The sequence below is a fragment of the Aquarana catesbeiana genome, linkage group LG04, assembly GCF_042186555.1.
Source record: "Aquarana catesbeiana isolate 2022-GZ linkage group LG04, ASM4218655v1, whole genome shotgun sequence".
Lineage (NCBI taxonomy): Eukaryota > Metazoa > Chordata > Amphibia > Anura > Ranidae > Aquarana > Aquarana catesbeiana.
In genome coordinates this window covers 319,478,022-319,492,866 of record NC_133327.1, presented here as the reverse complement: position 1 = coordinate 319,492,866, position 14,845 = coordinate 319,478,022, and the positions used below count along the sequence as shown (strand labels likewise).

The following is a 14,845-nucleotide window of genomic DNA, read 5'->3' as shown; positions in this document are numbered from 1 at the left end:
TGGTTGAAAATTCCGCCCGTGTGTACACAACATTATTCATATTGGCCAATTCAAAGCTTATAATTTTAAAAAGTATGCAAAGAAACAGTTCTCTGATGCATAATGCCACTAATCAGTTAGATTATAATTTATATATTTTCACGACAACAAATTTGCGCTTACTCTAAATAGTCAAGAAGATATAAGCAGCTAACACCACAACTAGAATCGTTGCCACATAAACAGATAATAAACAAAAAATGTGTAGCGCTATTTAAGACAAGATATCTTAAACTGATAAAATAGCTTATAACCAAAGTATAATGTACAACAATAAAGGTAGCATATATAAATCAAATTGAAAATAGAAAATAGAAAATATGTTAAATGGACAATCAGTGAGTTGGGACTGGATGGGTCACTATCCAACATGTGAGGTGAGGAGCGCCTTCACCAACATACAGCAGAAAGAGTCTCAGAGATTAATGTTCTGCAGTCATTTAAAAAGTCTCATCAATAGATGGGATATTCCATATATGAATCACACTATTCACCACTGTGTCTTCAAAAACATGCAGTGTGCTTGGATGTAAAAGGTGGGAGCTTACCGGAGGGTTTGAACCCCAAGCCAGCATATGCTGTTAGGGTCAAACCAAGCTTTTATTGCACCCTGGCAATAGTGAGAGGATCTTGGCAGGAGACACTGAACCGGGCTGCTCTAGTGATGCATCCTCTCCACAGGCAATGCTGGATCTCTCCACGCAAGGTTCATAAAAGGCACAAAAAGGGACTACATAGCGTGATACCGTAGACAACGTATTTATTAAATAAAAAGAGATACACTTACATGATGAAGTAAATAAAAAGCGCTTGTATATAAAAGGGGCGGCAGTGGAGTCCTCCCGACGCGTTTCGTCTCAGTAGACTTCGTCCAGGGGTACCCTCCACTACAGCCCAACTCCTTAATATAGGCCCTGTGTTCATTATGATGTGACTCCAGCCCGTTCAATTGCCAAAATCTGCACTTCCGGGTTACCCAAGATGGCGGACCCGCGTGCGTTCCAAGCCTCGTCTTGGTAGGTGTATTATGCGCTCCACCACCCAAAAACAAAGACCCAATGTTCCCCATATGTTAACTATTTAAGATCCATTAGCGTATTAATTGAGAATGTGTGAAGAAAAACATGCATTGACAATAAGAACTTACTTTCATGTACAATTAGGTTCGTCTGCCACACTATGTGACGACGAGTCTGTGTTAATCACGTGACGTGACGCTACGGCGTCACGGCACGGAAGCGGAAATGCTCATGTGGAACTCATTGCTTGCGTTCCACTGATGGTTAGCAGCAGGTCACGACTCTAGGTTAATCTCGCGATGTGACGCCGTGACGCACCCTATACGCACCCAAAATAGGTTCTCACCCCTTAGGGACATCTACAGCCCTGAACGTAGAAGAGATGACTACGATCAATCTCCATATATACATAACCCCTATACACATGGGAATCATTTTTTTCGCGGGGCCCCACATTCAAGAAAACGAGGCCCAGATCAAAGAGAGGGTGTAGAGGGGGGAGGAGAGTACAAAGAAGAAAAAAGACAAAGACTATGAAAGGCCAAGGGGTCTATAACTTAAGCTCTCAAACCCTCACGGAAGCAGAACTGTCCCTATTAGATAAAGGTCTTAAGTACGCTCCCCCCAAAAAACTTGATAAATTCCATACATTCATGGATGTTCATAAATACATCCGTAAGGTTAATATACAGAGGTATTTGGTATCTAATCCAGTACGTACTGATTATCCAGCAGCTACTTCAGGAGCCGTTCATTCAGGTTTATCCAATCCTTCTCTATTCTCCCCCCCGGTCCCTATAGCGCCGGCCGTAAAAATCTTCAGGGACCTCGTCCTACATGATCTAGCCAGACTACCAATTAAACGCACTTACCATCCTCCACTGTTAAAAGGGGGTTTGGAGTCTCTGTGTGCACGCAAAGACTTGGTGGTCCGCCCAGCGGATAAAGGGGGTGGCATAGTGATTTTGGACAAGAGCCAATATGAAGCAGAAATGCATCGCATTTTAAACGAACCAGGGACTTATCGGCTGTTACCTAATAATCCTACACACAATTATAAACAGAAATTACATCAGCTTGTTTCAAAAGGCTATGAATCAAGGATCCTGAACAAAAGAGAGAGAGACTTTCTGATTCCCACAGCACCTCGAATCCCCACTATATATTATCTGCCGAAAGTCCATAAGGATCCAGTTTGCCCCCCCGGCAGACCAATTGTAAGTGGCATAAATTCCATTACTGCCAGAGTAGGTAAATATATAGATTTTTTCCTACAGCCTCTAGTAAAGAAAACGCCTTCATATTTGAAAGACACCAGCTCTACAATCAGACTCCTTGAAAACATCACTTTACAGGATGGTTACATCATGGCTACGGCCGACGTGGCATCATTGTACACGTGCATACCACACGATAAGGGCATTGATGCCGTCAAATATTTTTTGTCTCAGGAACACTCTCTGGCTGCTTTTCAATGTGATTACCTCGTTGAGTTACTAGAGTTCGCGGCAAAACACAATTACTTTTGGTTTAACCATAACTTTTATCTCCAACAACGGGGAGTTGCCATGGGGGCGAAGTTCGCGCCTAGCCTCGCGAACTTGTTTATGGCGAAGTGGGAGGAGGATGTCGTCTATGTCCATGAAACCAGTTCTCTGGTTTTGTGGACTAGATACATAGACGACATCCTTCTCCTATGGAACGGCACCATGGAAACACTCGATGAATTTTTCGTGGGTTTGAACGCCAATGACAGAGGTATATCCCTGTCCTATGAAGCTAGCGAAACTAAAATTCACTTTTTGGACCTACAGATAGAGATCATCAATAAAGAATTTAGATTCAGCACATATTTTAAGCCCACAGACCGCAACGGGTTTATTCCTGTTGACAGCTGTCATCATGTTTCATGGCTAGATGCTGTCCCTCGGAGCCAGTTTTTGAGACTCCGACGGAATTGTACCGAAACGGAGGTATTTCTTGAACAGGCCAGAATTCTAAAATCTAGGTTTGTTGATAAGGGTTATGACACGAATGGCCTAGATCAAGAGATCCAAAGAACGATCAACATCGATAGGAAATCCCTACTGGAAATCAAACCTAAAAGAGAGTCGGACGGGAAGTTTAAGTGGGCCATGTTAACCACTTTTTCAACACAATACAGACAAATCAAAAACATCATGAGGAAACATTGGGGCGTCTTAAAGCAAGATAGTATTCTGGGTCCACTCATCCCAGAAGAAGCTAATGTTATTTTCAGAGGAGTGCCCTCCTTAAAAGGACGGATAGCCCCTTAAACTTTATAAATCCCCCCACCCGCCCCTCTTTCTTTCATGACTGGACAGGCTTTTTTCCATGTAGGAAATGCACGGTATGCCAGCATAATGCCGTTAGAACACGCAAAGTCACCGAGTTTGTCTCCACAGTGACAGGTAAAAGATATACCATAAAACCATTTTGCACATGCAGCACGAGATATGTAGTGTATCTCATCACTTGCCCCTGCCGTAAACAGTATATAGGCCGTACCACCAGGACATTTTCGATTAGGGGGGGTGAACACATCGCCCTTATTAAAAGCAGGGACCCCAAACATACGGTCCCGAGACATTACAAGGAATTCCATGGTGGGAATCCTGACGGATCGCAGTTTGTCATTATTGACAAATACACACCACCTTGGAGAGGGGGTGCTAAAACAAGGGGAGTATCCCGCCTCGAAATGTACTGGGCATATGAGCTGCAGACTTTTGCTCCCTTAGGACTTAATGTAGAGGTAGACGTCAATGCTTTTCTAGATGAATCGTAAGGGGCACGAGAAAAACATTTTTATTTTTTATTTTTTATTTTTATTTTCTATTTTCATGACGTCGTGGTTTAATTTTATGTCGTTTAATTTTATATTCAAATGTATTTACCTAATGACAGCATTCAGTATTGCCCTCTGCATGTTTGCAAATTACTGAGGTCTTAAAATGTAAATAATGTATAGACGCATGTGAATCCAGCCCTTTGAATTCATCTCACCGATTATTATATACGGGTTTATACACATGCAATTATTGCATTTATACTTTATGTTTTAATTTTAATCATATAAATCCACACAAAATTTCATATATTATCTAATTAGTCCAGGTCCCTCACAAAATTATTATGTTATCTCCAGTGAACATATGGCATCAGACGATACACCTGCTTCCGGAATGTAAGCCATTCACATCAAGGTTATATTTAACTGGTTGTTAAGCTTAGAACCACCAGTGGAACGCAAGCGGTGGGATCTATATGAAAAGGTCCGTGTTCACGCCGTGACGTCACGGCGTCACATCGCGAGATTAACCTAGAGTCGTGACCTGCTGCTAACCATCAGTGGAACGCAAGCAATGAGTTCCACATGAGCATTTCCGCTTCCGTGCCGTGACGCCGTAGCGTCACGTCACGTGATTAACACAGACTCGTCGTCACATAGTGTGGCAGACGAACCTAATTGTACATGAAAGTAAGTTCTTATTGTCAATGCATGTTTTTCTTCACACATTCTCAATTAATACGCTAATGGATCTTAAATAGTTAACATATGGGGAACATTGGGTCTTTGTTTTTGGGTGGTGGAGCGCATAATACACCTACCAAGACGAGGCTTGGAACGCACGCGGGTCCGCCATCTTGGGTAACCCGGAAGTGCAGATTTTGGCAATTGAACGGGCTGGAGTCACATCATAATGAACACAGGGCCTATATTAAGGAGTTGGGCTGTAGTGGAGGGTACCCCTGGACGAAGTCTACTGAGACGAAACGCGTCGGGAGGACTCCACTGCCGCCCCTTTTATATACAAGCGCTTTTTATTTACTTCATCATGTAAGTGTATCTCTTTTTATTTAATAAATACGTTGTCTACGGTATCACGCTATGTAGTCCCTTTTTGTGCCTTTTATGAACCTTGCGTGGAGAGATCCAGCATTGCCTGTGGAGAGGATGCATCACTAGAGCAGCCCGGTTCAGTGTCTCCTGCCAAGATCCTCTCACTATTGCCAGGGTGCAATAAAAGCTTGGTTTGACCCTAACAGCATATGCTGGCTTGGGGTTCAAACCCTCCGGTAAGCTCCCACCTTTTACATCCAAGCACACTGCATGTTTTTGAAGACACAGTGGTGAATAGTGTGATTCATATATGGAATATCCCATCTATTGATGAGACTTTTTAAATGACTGCAGAACATTAATCTCTGAGACTCTTTCTGCTGTATGTTGGTGAAGGCGCTCCTCACCTCACATGTTGGATAGTGACCCATCCAGTCCCAACTCACTGATTGTCCATTTAACATATTTTCTATTTTCTATTTTCAATTTGATTTATATATGCTACCTTTATTGTTGTACATTATACTTTGGTTATAAGCTATTTTATCAGTTTAAGATATCTTGTCTTAAATAGCGCTACACATTTTTTGTTTATTATAATTTATATATTACAGTATCCTACAAAAGTGAGCACACCCCTCACATTTTTGTAAATATTTTATTCTATCTTTTCATGTGACAACACTGAAGAAATGACACTTTGCTACAATGTAAAGTAGTGAGTGTACAGCTTGTATAACAGTGTAAATTTGCTGCCCCCTCAAAATAACTCAACACACAGCCGTTAATGTCTAAACCGCCGGCAACAAAAGTGAGTACACCCCTAAGTGAAAATGTCCAAATTGGGCCCAATTAGCCATTGACTTGTGTGACTCATGTCATGTGACTCGTTAGTGTTACAAGGTCTCAGGTGCTAACGGGGAGCAGGTATGTTAAATTTTGTGTTATCGCTCTCACTCTCTCATACTGGTCACTGGAAGTTCAACATGGCACCTCATGGCAAAGAGCTCTCTGAGGATCTGATAAAAAGAATTGTTGCTCTACATAAAGATGGCCTAGGCTATAAGAAGATTGCTAAGACCCTGAAACGGTGGCCAAGACCATACAGTGGTTTAACAGGACAAGTTCCACTCAGAACAGGCCTCGCCATGGTCAACCAAAGAAGTTGAGTGCACGTGTTTAGCGACATATCAAAAGGTTGTCTTTGGGAAATAGACGTATGAGTGCTGCCAGCATTGCTGCAGAGGTTGAAGGGGTGGGGGGTCAGCCTGTCAGTGCTCAGACCATACGCCGCACACTACATCAAATTGGTCAGCATGGCTGCCGTCCCAGAAGGAAGCCTCTTCTAAAGATGATGCACAAGAAACCCTGCAAACAGTTTGCTGAAGACAAGCAGACTAAGGACATGGATTACTGGAACCATGTCCTGTGGTCTGATGAGACCAAGATAAACTTATTTGGTTCAGATGGTTTCAAGGATGTGTGGTGGCAACCAGGTGGAGAGTACAAAGACAAGTGTGTCTTGCCTACAGTCAAGCATGGTGGTGGGAGCGTCATGGTCTGGGGCCGCATGAGTGCTGCCAGCACTGTGGAGCTACAGTTCATTGAGGGAACCATGAATGCCAACATGTACTGTGACATACTGAAGCATAGCATGATCCCCCTCCCTTCGGAAACTGGGCCACAGGGCAGTATTCCAACATGATAACGATTTCAAACACACCTCCAAGACAACCACTGCCTTGCTAAAGAAAATAAGGGTAAAGGTGATGGACTAGCCAAGCATGTCTCCAGACCTAAACCCTATTGAGCATCTGTGGGGCATTCTCAAATGAAAGGTGGAGGAGCGCAAGGTCTCTAACTTCCACCAGCTCCGTGATGTCGTCACGGAGGAGTGGAAGAGGACTCCAGTGGCAACCTGTGAAGCTCTGGTGAACTCCATGCCCAAGAGGGTAAGGCAGTGCTGGAAAATAATGGTGGCCACCAAAAATATTGACACTTTGGGCCCAATTTGGACATTTTCACTTAGGGGTGTACTTACTTTTGTTACCAGCGGTTTAGACATTAATGGCTGTGTGTTGAGTTATTTTGAGGTGACAGCAAATTCACACTGTTATACAAGCTGTACACTCACTACTTTACATTGTAGCAAAGTGTCATTTCCTTCAGTGTTGTCACATGAAAAAATATAATAAAATATTTACATAAATGTGAGAGGTGTACTCACTTTTGTGAGATACTGTAGATTATATTATATTATTATATTAAATTGATACATTTCTTAAGACAAAGTTTTCGGCACATATTACAAAGTGCCATTTACAAATATGAAAGGCTTACAGTCAATCAATGCTGTAATTTGTTACTATTACTACTATGACATGCTACATTATATTTTTACCCGTGATAACGGACTTGTAAAATAAATCCTTGTTGTTTGCTCCCACTGTTCTATAATAATCTAGATGAACATAACATTTACTTCAAGAAGCCATGAAAATGGCAAATAGCCTTTAATAAATAGGCTATAGGAGCTTTACTGGTTTAGCTTGTAACTAATCTCCCTTCCTTTATCACCAAGGATGAATAAATGAAATTATGGATGAAGAAAGACATTTCTGATGTACTGGTATGTGATCTTTTATTCAGAATGCTTTATGTATGTTATTTATTATAGAAGTAGACATCTAATATTTGGAATACTGAAAGAAAACTATCAAAAGAGAAACAGGAGGACTGTCACTGCTTACTTCCTTTCCAAAATGGTAGTTGCTTGGCTGTCATTTTGATGCCGTGGTTCTATTTCATGATTTCCTTAGTTGGACTATGTATCAGTTAAGTGAAGGCAGAAGCTCTGATATGCCTACTTAGGATCAGCATCAGACCACTAGCATTTTTAAAATAAGAGCACAGCCTTCTAATTTCTTTTAAGATATCTTTTTTATAAAGAAAAACTGCAAATGACATTTACCTTGCCTTCTCTAAACTGCCCAAACATTTCTTAGTTTAGAGAAAATCATTGATGATAATGCCCGATTATTGCATTTTCACATAGAGATGCCATTATTTTTGTATTTGTCTATTTATGTTTTCACATATTTTTATCTTTTTGAACAAGTTTCTGAACAGATCAGTAATATACCATATTGCATATCTATTACACCATAGACATAAATTAGTAATGTCATTATTGTGATAAAATTAACTTTATTATATTTGAGGTTTATATGTTTGTTGTAATGGTTAAGTACCTACTGGAATAGGAATTATAATGGTCACTGTAACCAGGCCCAGCACAAAATATAGTGATGTCAAAAAAGGGGAACACACTTGGGGGAAATGACTAAATGACTAAAACTGGAGCAGACAGAATCTGGAGCAGCTGCACGTAGTAACCGATCAGCTTTTTACTTCAGCTTTCTCGGTTAAGCTTTGAAAATGAAAGCTAGAAGCGGATTGGTTGCCATACACAGTTGCTCCAGATTTTGGCTGTTCCAATCTGAGTAAATTACCCTCAATTAATCATATTAAAAGCTCAATGGTATAGGCTTGCTGCGCAATGCCAAGGAGAAAACTGCAACAAACAGTGAGGGTAAATTTGTTTTTGTGGGTAATGATAAAGAACCTAGCTCCCAAACAGCCATTAAACTTTCAAAACAATCAAGGATTTAGTATAACATGACCAATATAACACTCTAACAATTTTAAAAACATGTTCTCATATATAAGAAACACTATTTCAAAACTTGACATGGGGAAATTCATTCTTTAATTAAAGATTGTACGGGGAGAATTTCCCAATTATGTAATTTTACTGGTGCTACATCATCTGTCTCTCTCTATCCAACAACAAAAATTCTGTCTTGTATAGAATAATTATACTATATTACTACCCCACAGTTTTTCATCCCAGAACCTAATAACCACCCTACCTACATCATTATTTATCTCTACCATCCTTACTTCCCGTATGGACCTAGTGATAATGAGATCAATGTACAAACTCCTCACAAACCCCTCTTGCACTCTCTTATTTTCCCACTGATGTACCCCATTTTGCAGGGTATTGGTTATATTATTTATACTGCTTTGTTTGTATGTTTTCCTAATGCTCATGCACTGTTCAAGAAAAAATGAAAAAAAACATTGAAACAGAAAAATTACAGTATACCAGTGTACACTCAAACAACAATTTAGAATTAAAATGACAAAAGTCATATAGCAGCAAACAAAGCAAATTAACTGTAAAAAGTATATACTTACTGTCAGATGCTTTTCTGTGTTGTTTATAATGGCAGCTTCTTCAATGGCCGCAACATATTTCTCCAGATTTGATAGAAAATGTGTGACACTCTCCTGGCTGCAGGAACCCCAGTCTTTCTGAGCCCTCAGTAAAGGTATGCACAATTCATTCAGCAAGCATTTAAGACTTTCTACTGGATTTTCCTTGATTTCCCCACAAAATATTTCCTTCTCCATCATTGCAGCATCAATGTCATGTTCATTCTAAATTATAAATAATTAGTAAAACAAAGTAGGAGAAAGAGAGAGCAAAAACGTTACACAAGGTCTAGTATAAAAACAGATTTAGTACAGGATGGTTACAATTTTGGATCTTTTAGAAAAAATCTCAAATGACTTTCAATATCCGCCCACAGCAAACTAGTATGCAGGTAGCTTTGGCTGATAATAGTCTCCAACAAACATGGCCAAAACTCTAGCAACTGCAGTCAGTGTGCATGTTATGGGGCTTTACAACACAGAGAACCAAGAACACAAAAATGTGCCTGAAGGTAGCAACAGTATTTTGACAATACACAGGATAAAATTTACATGTCCATTTTTTTCAGCACCTATCTTAGGCTGGCCATACAGGGAGCAAATTTCTTACTTGCAGCCATAGGTTGACAGGGTAATCCCTCTGGCCATTGTGTTCCTCCACTGGGGGGTGGGGGTAATAATTGTCTGTAAAATCAGGCAGGCTGGTTGTACCCAAATTTCATTTGGGTACAGCACTGTATGACCGCACAATTGTCATTCAAAGAGTGAGAGCGCTGAAAGCTGAAAATTGGTCTGGGCAGGAAGGGGTTTTATGTGCCCAGTAAGCAAGTGGCTAAGGCCCATGCACAGAATCTTCATGTGCAATTTTAGAACAGCTTAATTGTAGCTGATGCCTAATGTTGCTTGTTACTACTGAACCATGTATTGCCAGCTTATACACCTGGGCCATAATGGCTGTGATTTGCGGAAAATAAAAAGATCCCTCCATTCACACAAAGTGGATGGAGGAGTCCCTGCACCCCCCTATGGTACATTGTATTCTGACAGTGGCATCTGTCAGAATACACTGATCAGCGGCTGCAGGAAAATTTTCCAACATGTCCCGCTGACAGACAATAGTCAACCGATCAAATTCTGTTGAGCAGGGGTGACCATGCACTAAGCAAAATTCAGCTGGTCTCTGCTGAACTCAATTTATGATATTGAACATTCTTCAGGCAAGCAAAATAATAATGTGGTTTGGCAATGCAAACAAAATATAGTTATTTTTGGAGAACTAATTTACACTAATTTACACTAACTGTGTGGATTTTAATCATAATTCCTTCTACTGGAAACAGTAAGGCCTTTGCTGCGCAGGAAACAGTCTTCTTACAGAAATAATAGAACCAAGTCCCTAAAACTTTTGTAGGGCAGTTTGTACTGTCAAGTGGCTTGTGTCTGTGTATTTACCTCTGCACGAAGAAAGTAAACCACTGTGGGAAAAAAGGACTTTCCGGTGACATTTTCTAAACTCCGTAAATCTGATCTAAGATGAAATTGCCAGGTTAAAGGATCTGCTTGATCATAAGCTTCAACCAAAAAGAAGAGGGCCTGTTGTCCTTCAGCTTTAATTAAAACAAAAAAAAAAAAAAAAAAAAAAAGAGAGAGTGAGAAAGTCAACGTGAATATTTGTTAAGTGGTTATCAAGTAAGAACAAGAGAAATTCTTTAGTACAATACAGGCATTTTCATAGAACATATTGGGGTTGATTTGCTAAAACTGGAGAGAGCAAAATCTGGTGCATTTCTGCATAGAAACCAATCACCTTCCAGGTTTTATTGTCAAAGCTTAATTGAACAAGCTGAAGCTAGAAGCTGATTGGCTACCATGTGCAACTGCACCAGATTTTGTACTCTTCAGTTTTAGCAAATTAACCCCATTGTGTTTTTGTGGAATTCATAATAGAAATAATAGCAATTGCTATTCTGATCTCATTCAACACAGATCTAAAGCCTAGTAAACAATATGAGAATATCAGACGAATGATCGTCCATTTTTCTTTGCATTGCTATTCTCATATCGTAAACTAATTGGTTAGTAAGGATAAAAAAATTCTGATATGACAGAATACAACTTCGACAGTGATGTGTTGAATGGTGTTGTATTGTAATGTATTCTTTTGTTTCTGAGAATGCGTGGTCTTGGTCACATGATTTCTTTTTGTACAGATACCATACTAATTACATGAAAATCGTTCATTCTTTAATCATATGAGAACATTTTTTCATGCTTGGCCCTTTGGATATTTTCGCCTTATTTGGGGTTAAAAGCCCTCCGCTAGTGGCCGAAAAGCAACGCAAAAGCGCCACTTAAACTGCGCTAAAACAAGTGTCGCTTTAGTGCTAACGGCAGGCGCACGCAGTGTGAAAGGGGTCTTCTTCTTGTGCCTATAGCCGCTAGTAGTAATCATTGTGTTCTCCCAGCAGGGACAGCTTCCCACCAGGAGAACACAATAGCTCTGCAGGAGGGATTCCCCCATCAACACTGACTGGTTGCAACCTGTGGTTGCAGGAAAGAAAATTGCATAATCTATGTCTTTCCTTCATTTTTAACTTGTTTGCCACTTATGTAAACTCCTAATCTACTAGCCCAGCTAACAGCACCTTCTACAGACAATGCTGCTGTCCAAAGGTGTCGCTGTTGCTCCTCCATAGATAAAGGAGTCAAACTAAGACAGGACGTGTGTTACTGCGCTGATAACTAGGTGAAAATGAAAACAAAACAAGCGTTTAAGCGTTTTTCAAGCTTTTTAAGGCTTTTTTTTTTTTAAGTGTATTACAAGCGTTTTCACAGATTCAGGCGTTTTTGTTTAGCCAATTTAAGCACTAGGGGCGGAGAGGGAGAGGAAATTAGGGGTGGAGAGATGCTATTTGAGCATTTTTTCAGGCGTTTTACGAGCGTTTTTGAGCATTTTACGAGTGTTTACTGCTCAAGCCAGGCGTTTCTATTGAAGTCTATGGGGCCAAAACACTTGTAAACTGCCAAAAAAGAATCTCATGTACTTTTTTAAGCTTCAGGTGTTTTGCTTCAAGTGACAATATGCTCATATGTGAACAGGCGCCATTGAAATGAATGGGATTTTGCTTGTTGGGCGTTTTGGAACTTTTGAAATGAGCGTTTTACGAGCTGAAAACGCTCAGGTGTAAATGCAGCATTAAGGATTGGAAGGCTACAAAATGTCAAATGTTTGTTTTTGTGTTTAGGAACAGGAGAACAACCCCTCCAAAAAAGGGGACTTTAAGGGCAACTAACAACGATTTGATACTGAATACATAAAAACAGCAAATTGTATTACATCATCTAAAATGTACAGAGACAACAAAAATTTAAAAAGTTAGTAATAATGGCTGAGTACTCAATGTATAGACATATAAAAAGTGTGGATATGTGTCCGCCTTTCAGGAAAAGTTAATCCCCTTTATCAGGGGTATATAGAGGAGAGATTAGTATTATTATTTATTATAAAGGATTTATATAGCGCCAACAGTTTGCGCAGCACTTTACAACATGAGATGGTAGAATTGCTGAACTCTGATTTTATACTTAAACAGCTGTACTAGGTGTTGTTTAGTGTTTGATGAAACAATTCTACTATCTCTCCTCTAGATACCCCTGATGAAAGGAATTAACTTTTCTTGAAACGCGTCAAGATGAAGAGGACACATATCCACACCTTATATATGTCTATACATTGAGCACTCTACTGGTATTACTAACTTCTTAACAATTTTGTTGTCTCTGTACATTGCATATGATGTAAAAAAAAGTTTGCTGTTTTTATGTATTCAGTATCAAATGGTTGTTAATTGCCCTAAGTGCCGGTTCACACTGGGGTTGCTTTAAAGTTGTCCGACTCTGAAGCCGCCCCGCACAGCACGACTTCAGCTTGGCTTGCAAACGACTTCTTTAATAGAAGTCAATGCAAGCCGCTCCCAAGTCGCCCCTAAGTAGTACTGGAACCTTTTTCTAAGTCAGAGTGACTTGAGTCGCTCCTATTAAAACGGTTCCATTGCACTGCATGCAGCGCGACTTGTCAGGAGGCTAAGTCGTCTGACAGATCACCTTAGTGTGAACCGGCACTTAAAGTCCCATTTTTTTTGGGGGGGGGTTAGTTCTCTTGTTCCTCTAACTATTACTGGGATGTTGGCAACAATTGAGAGGTTTTCCCTGGTGGCTTTACCAATTACTGTTTTTGGGTTTAGATACACTTTCATTGTAAATTTACCATGGTTATTGTACTGCCTCAAATTTTGTAAATAATTTATCTAATAAACATTTGTCCTGTAAATATATATACATACATATATATATACATACATACACATACATACATATACATACACTGCAGCACAGTGGTGTGTATGCTATATATAATGCATACTAAAAACATCGCTGCATGTACAGCCTGAAGCAGATAATCATTGCATTAACCTTTGCATTCTAGGGCTCATGCACACTGCAGCTAAAAAAAATGCTTTTACAGGCATTTGAGCTTTTATTTCAGCTTAAAGAAACTTGTACTTATTTGGGATCTTTTGCACATTTTTATAGAGCTTTTTTGAGCTCCTTATGAGCATAAGCGTTTTTTTTACAACCCCTCCCCTCGGCTAATGTTTCCTAATTTTTTGTGTGTTTTTGAGTTTCTTTGAGCTTTTTCATGCTCTTTTGAGCACTTAGGTGTCTTTTCTGCTCGAAAGCTCCTATCAAAAACATGAGTTTGGTGGGTTTTCTGCCTGTAAAAGCCTGAAAAAGCCATAGTGTGCATGGACACATTGGCTAACACTGAGGGGAGTTTCCAGGCAGAAAAGAAATAAGAGCTAAAAAAAGCTCAAAAGCCTGAAGGAGCTGCTTCTTTGAGCTGCAGTCTGCATGAGCACTTAAAAGAATATATATTTTCGAAATGAGTACAAGATATCATCAGTAAATCATCATCAGATATCATCATTTAAAATCAATAGCCACAAGATTCAGCAGCAATGCATGTTAGACAACAAGCTCTTAAGCTAATATACTATTTGAATCCCCTTGATGCTGCGACAGGAACAATATCAGATCTTTGGAATAATCATTTAGTACATTATACAGACCTCTGAGAAAGCTGTTGATAAGTTGCAGATTGTTGGTTTCTAATATGAAGGCTTCCAATGCGGTGGAGGTGTCCTGTTCAGCAGTATGGAATGTCTGCTGTACTTTGCCTGCTATCCACCAATGCCTCTCATCCATTTTTTCAACTTTTCACTCCAGAAAACTTAGAAAACTTTGCTTCTTCATGGGGAAAAAAAGTAGTTGAAGAAAGGAGTTATATCAGAACCCAGCAAAGTTGCATCTGTTGTCAAGGCCAACAGTAAACAGTCTTTAACAATGAACATCTCTCTAACTGGTAACCCTTTCATTAACTACTGGGGACAGTAACAAAAGAAGCTGTGTTTGTAAACCTTCAGATAAGCTGCTTGTTATGGACTGTGTACACTAGAAATAACTTAGAGAAAACTAATGAAACAGCTAGACATTTACAGATATAATGCATATGAATTCTCTGAAACACCATCTAATACAGGTGCATCTCATAAAATTAGAATGTCATCAAAAAGTTAATTTA

At 39.8% G+C, this 14,845-nt stretch overlaps 1 protein-coding gene across 1 annotated transcript in view; it reads right to left on the bottom strand.

Moving 5' to 3' along the window:
• LOC141141245 (dynein axonemal heavy chain 5-like) overlaps window positions 1-14,593 on the bottom strand; it is a 334,052-nt gene extending 319,459 nt beyond the window's left edge. Inside the window, exons 1-3 of the mRNA XM_073628924.1 lie at window positions 14,334-14,593; window positions 10,657-10,811; window positions 9,187-9,429 (exon numbers count right to left, since the gene is read on the bottom strand). Coding sequence (XP_073485025.1) covers window positions 9,187-9,429; window positions 10,657-10,811; window positions 14,334-14,469 — 534 coding nt within the window. The 5' untranslated portion in view covers window positions 14,470-14,593. The remainder of the gene's footprint in view (window positions 1-9,186; window positions 9,430-10,656; window positions 10,812-14,333) is intronic.
• Window positions 14,594-14,845: the final 252 nt, after the last annotated feature.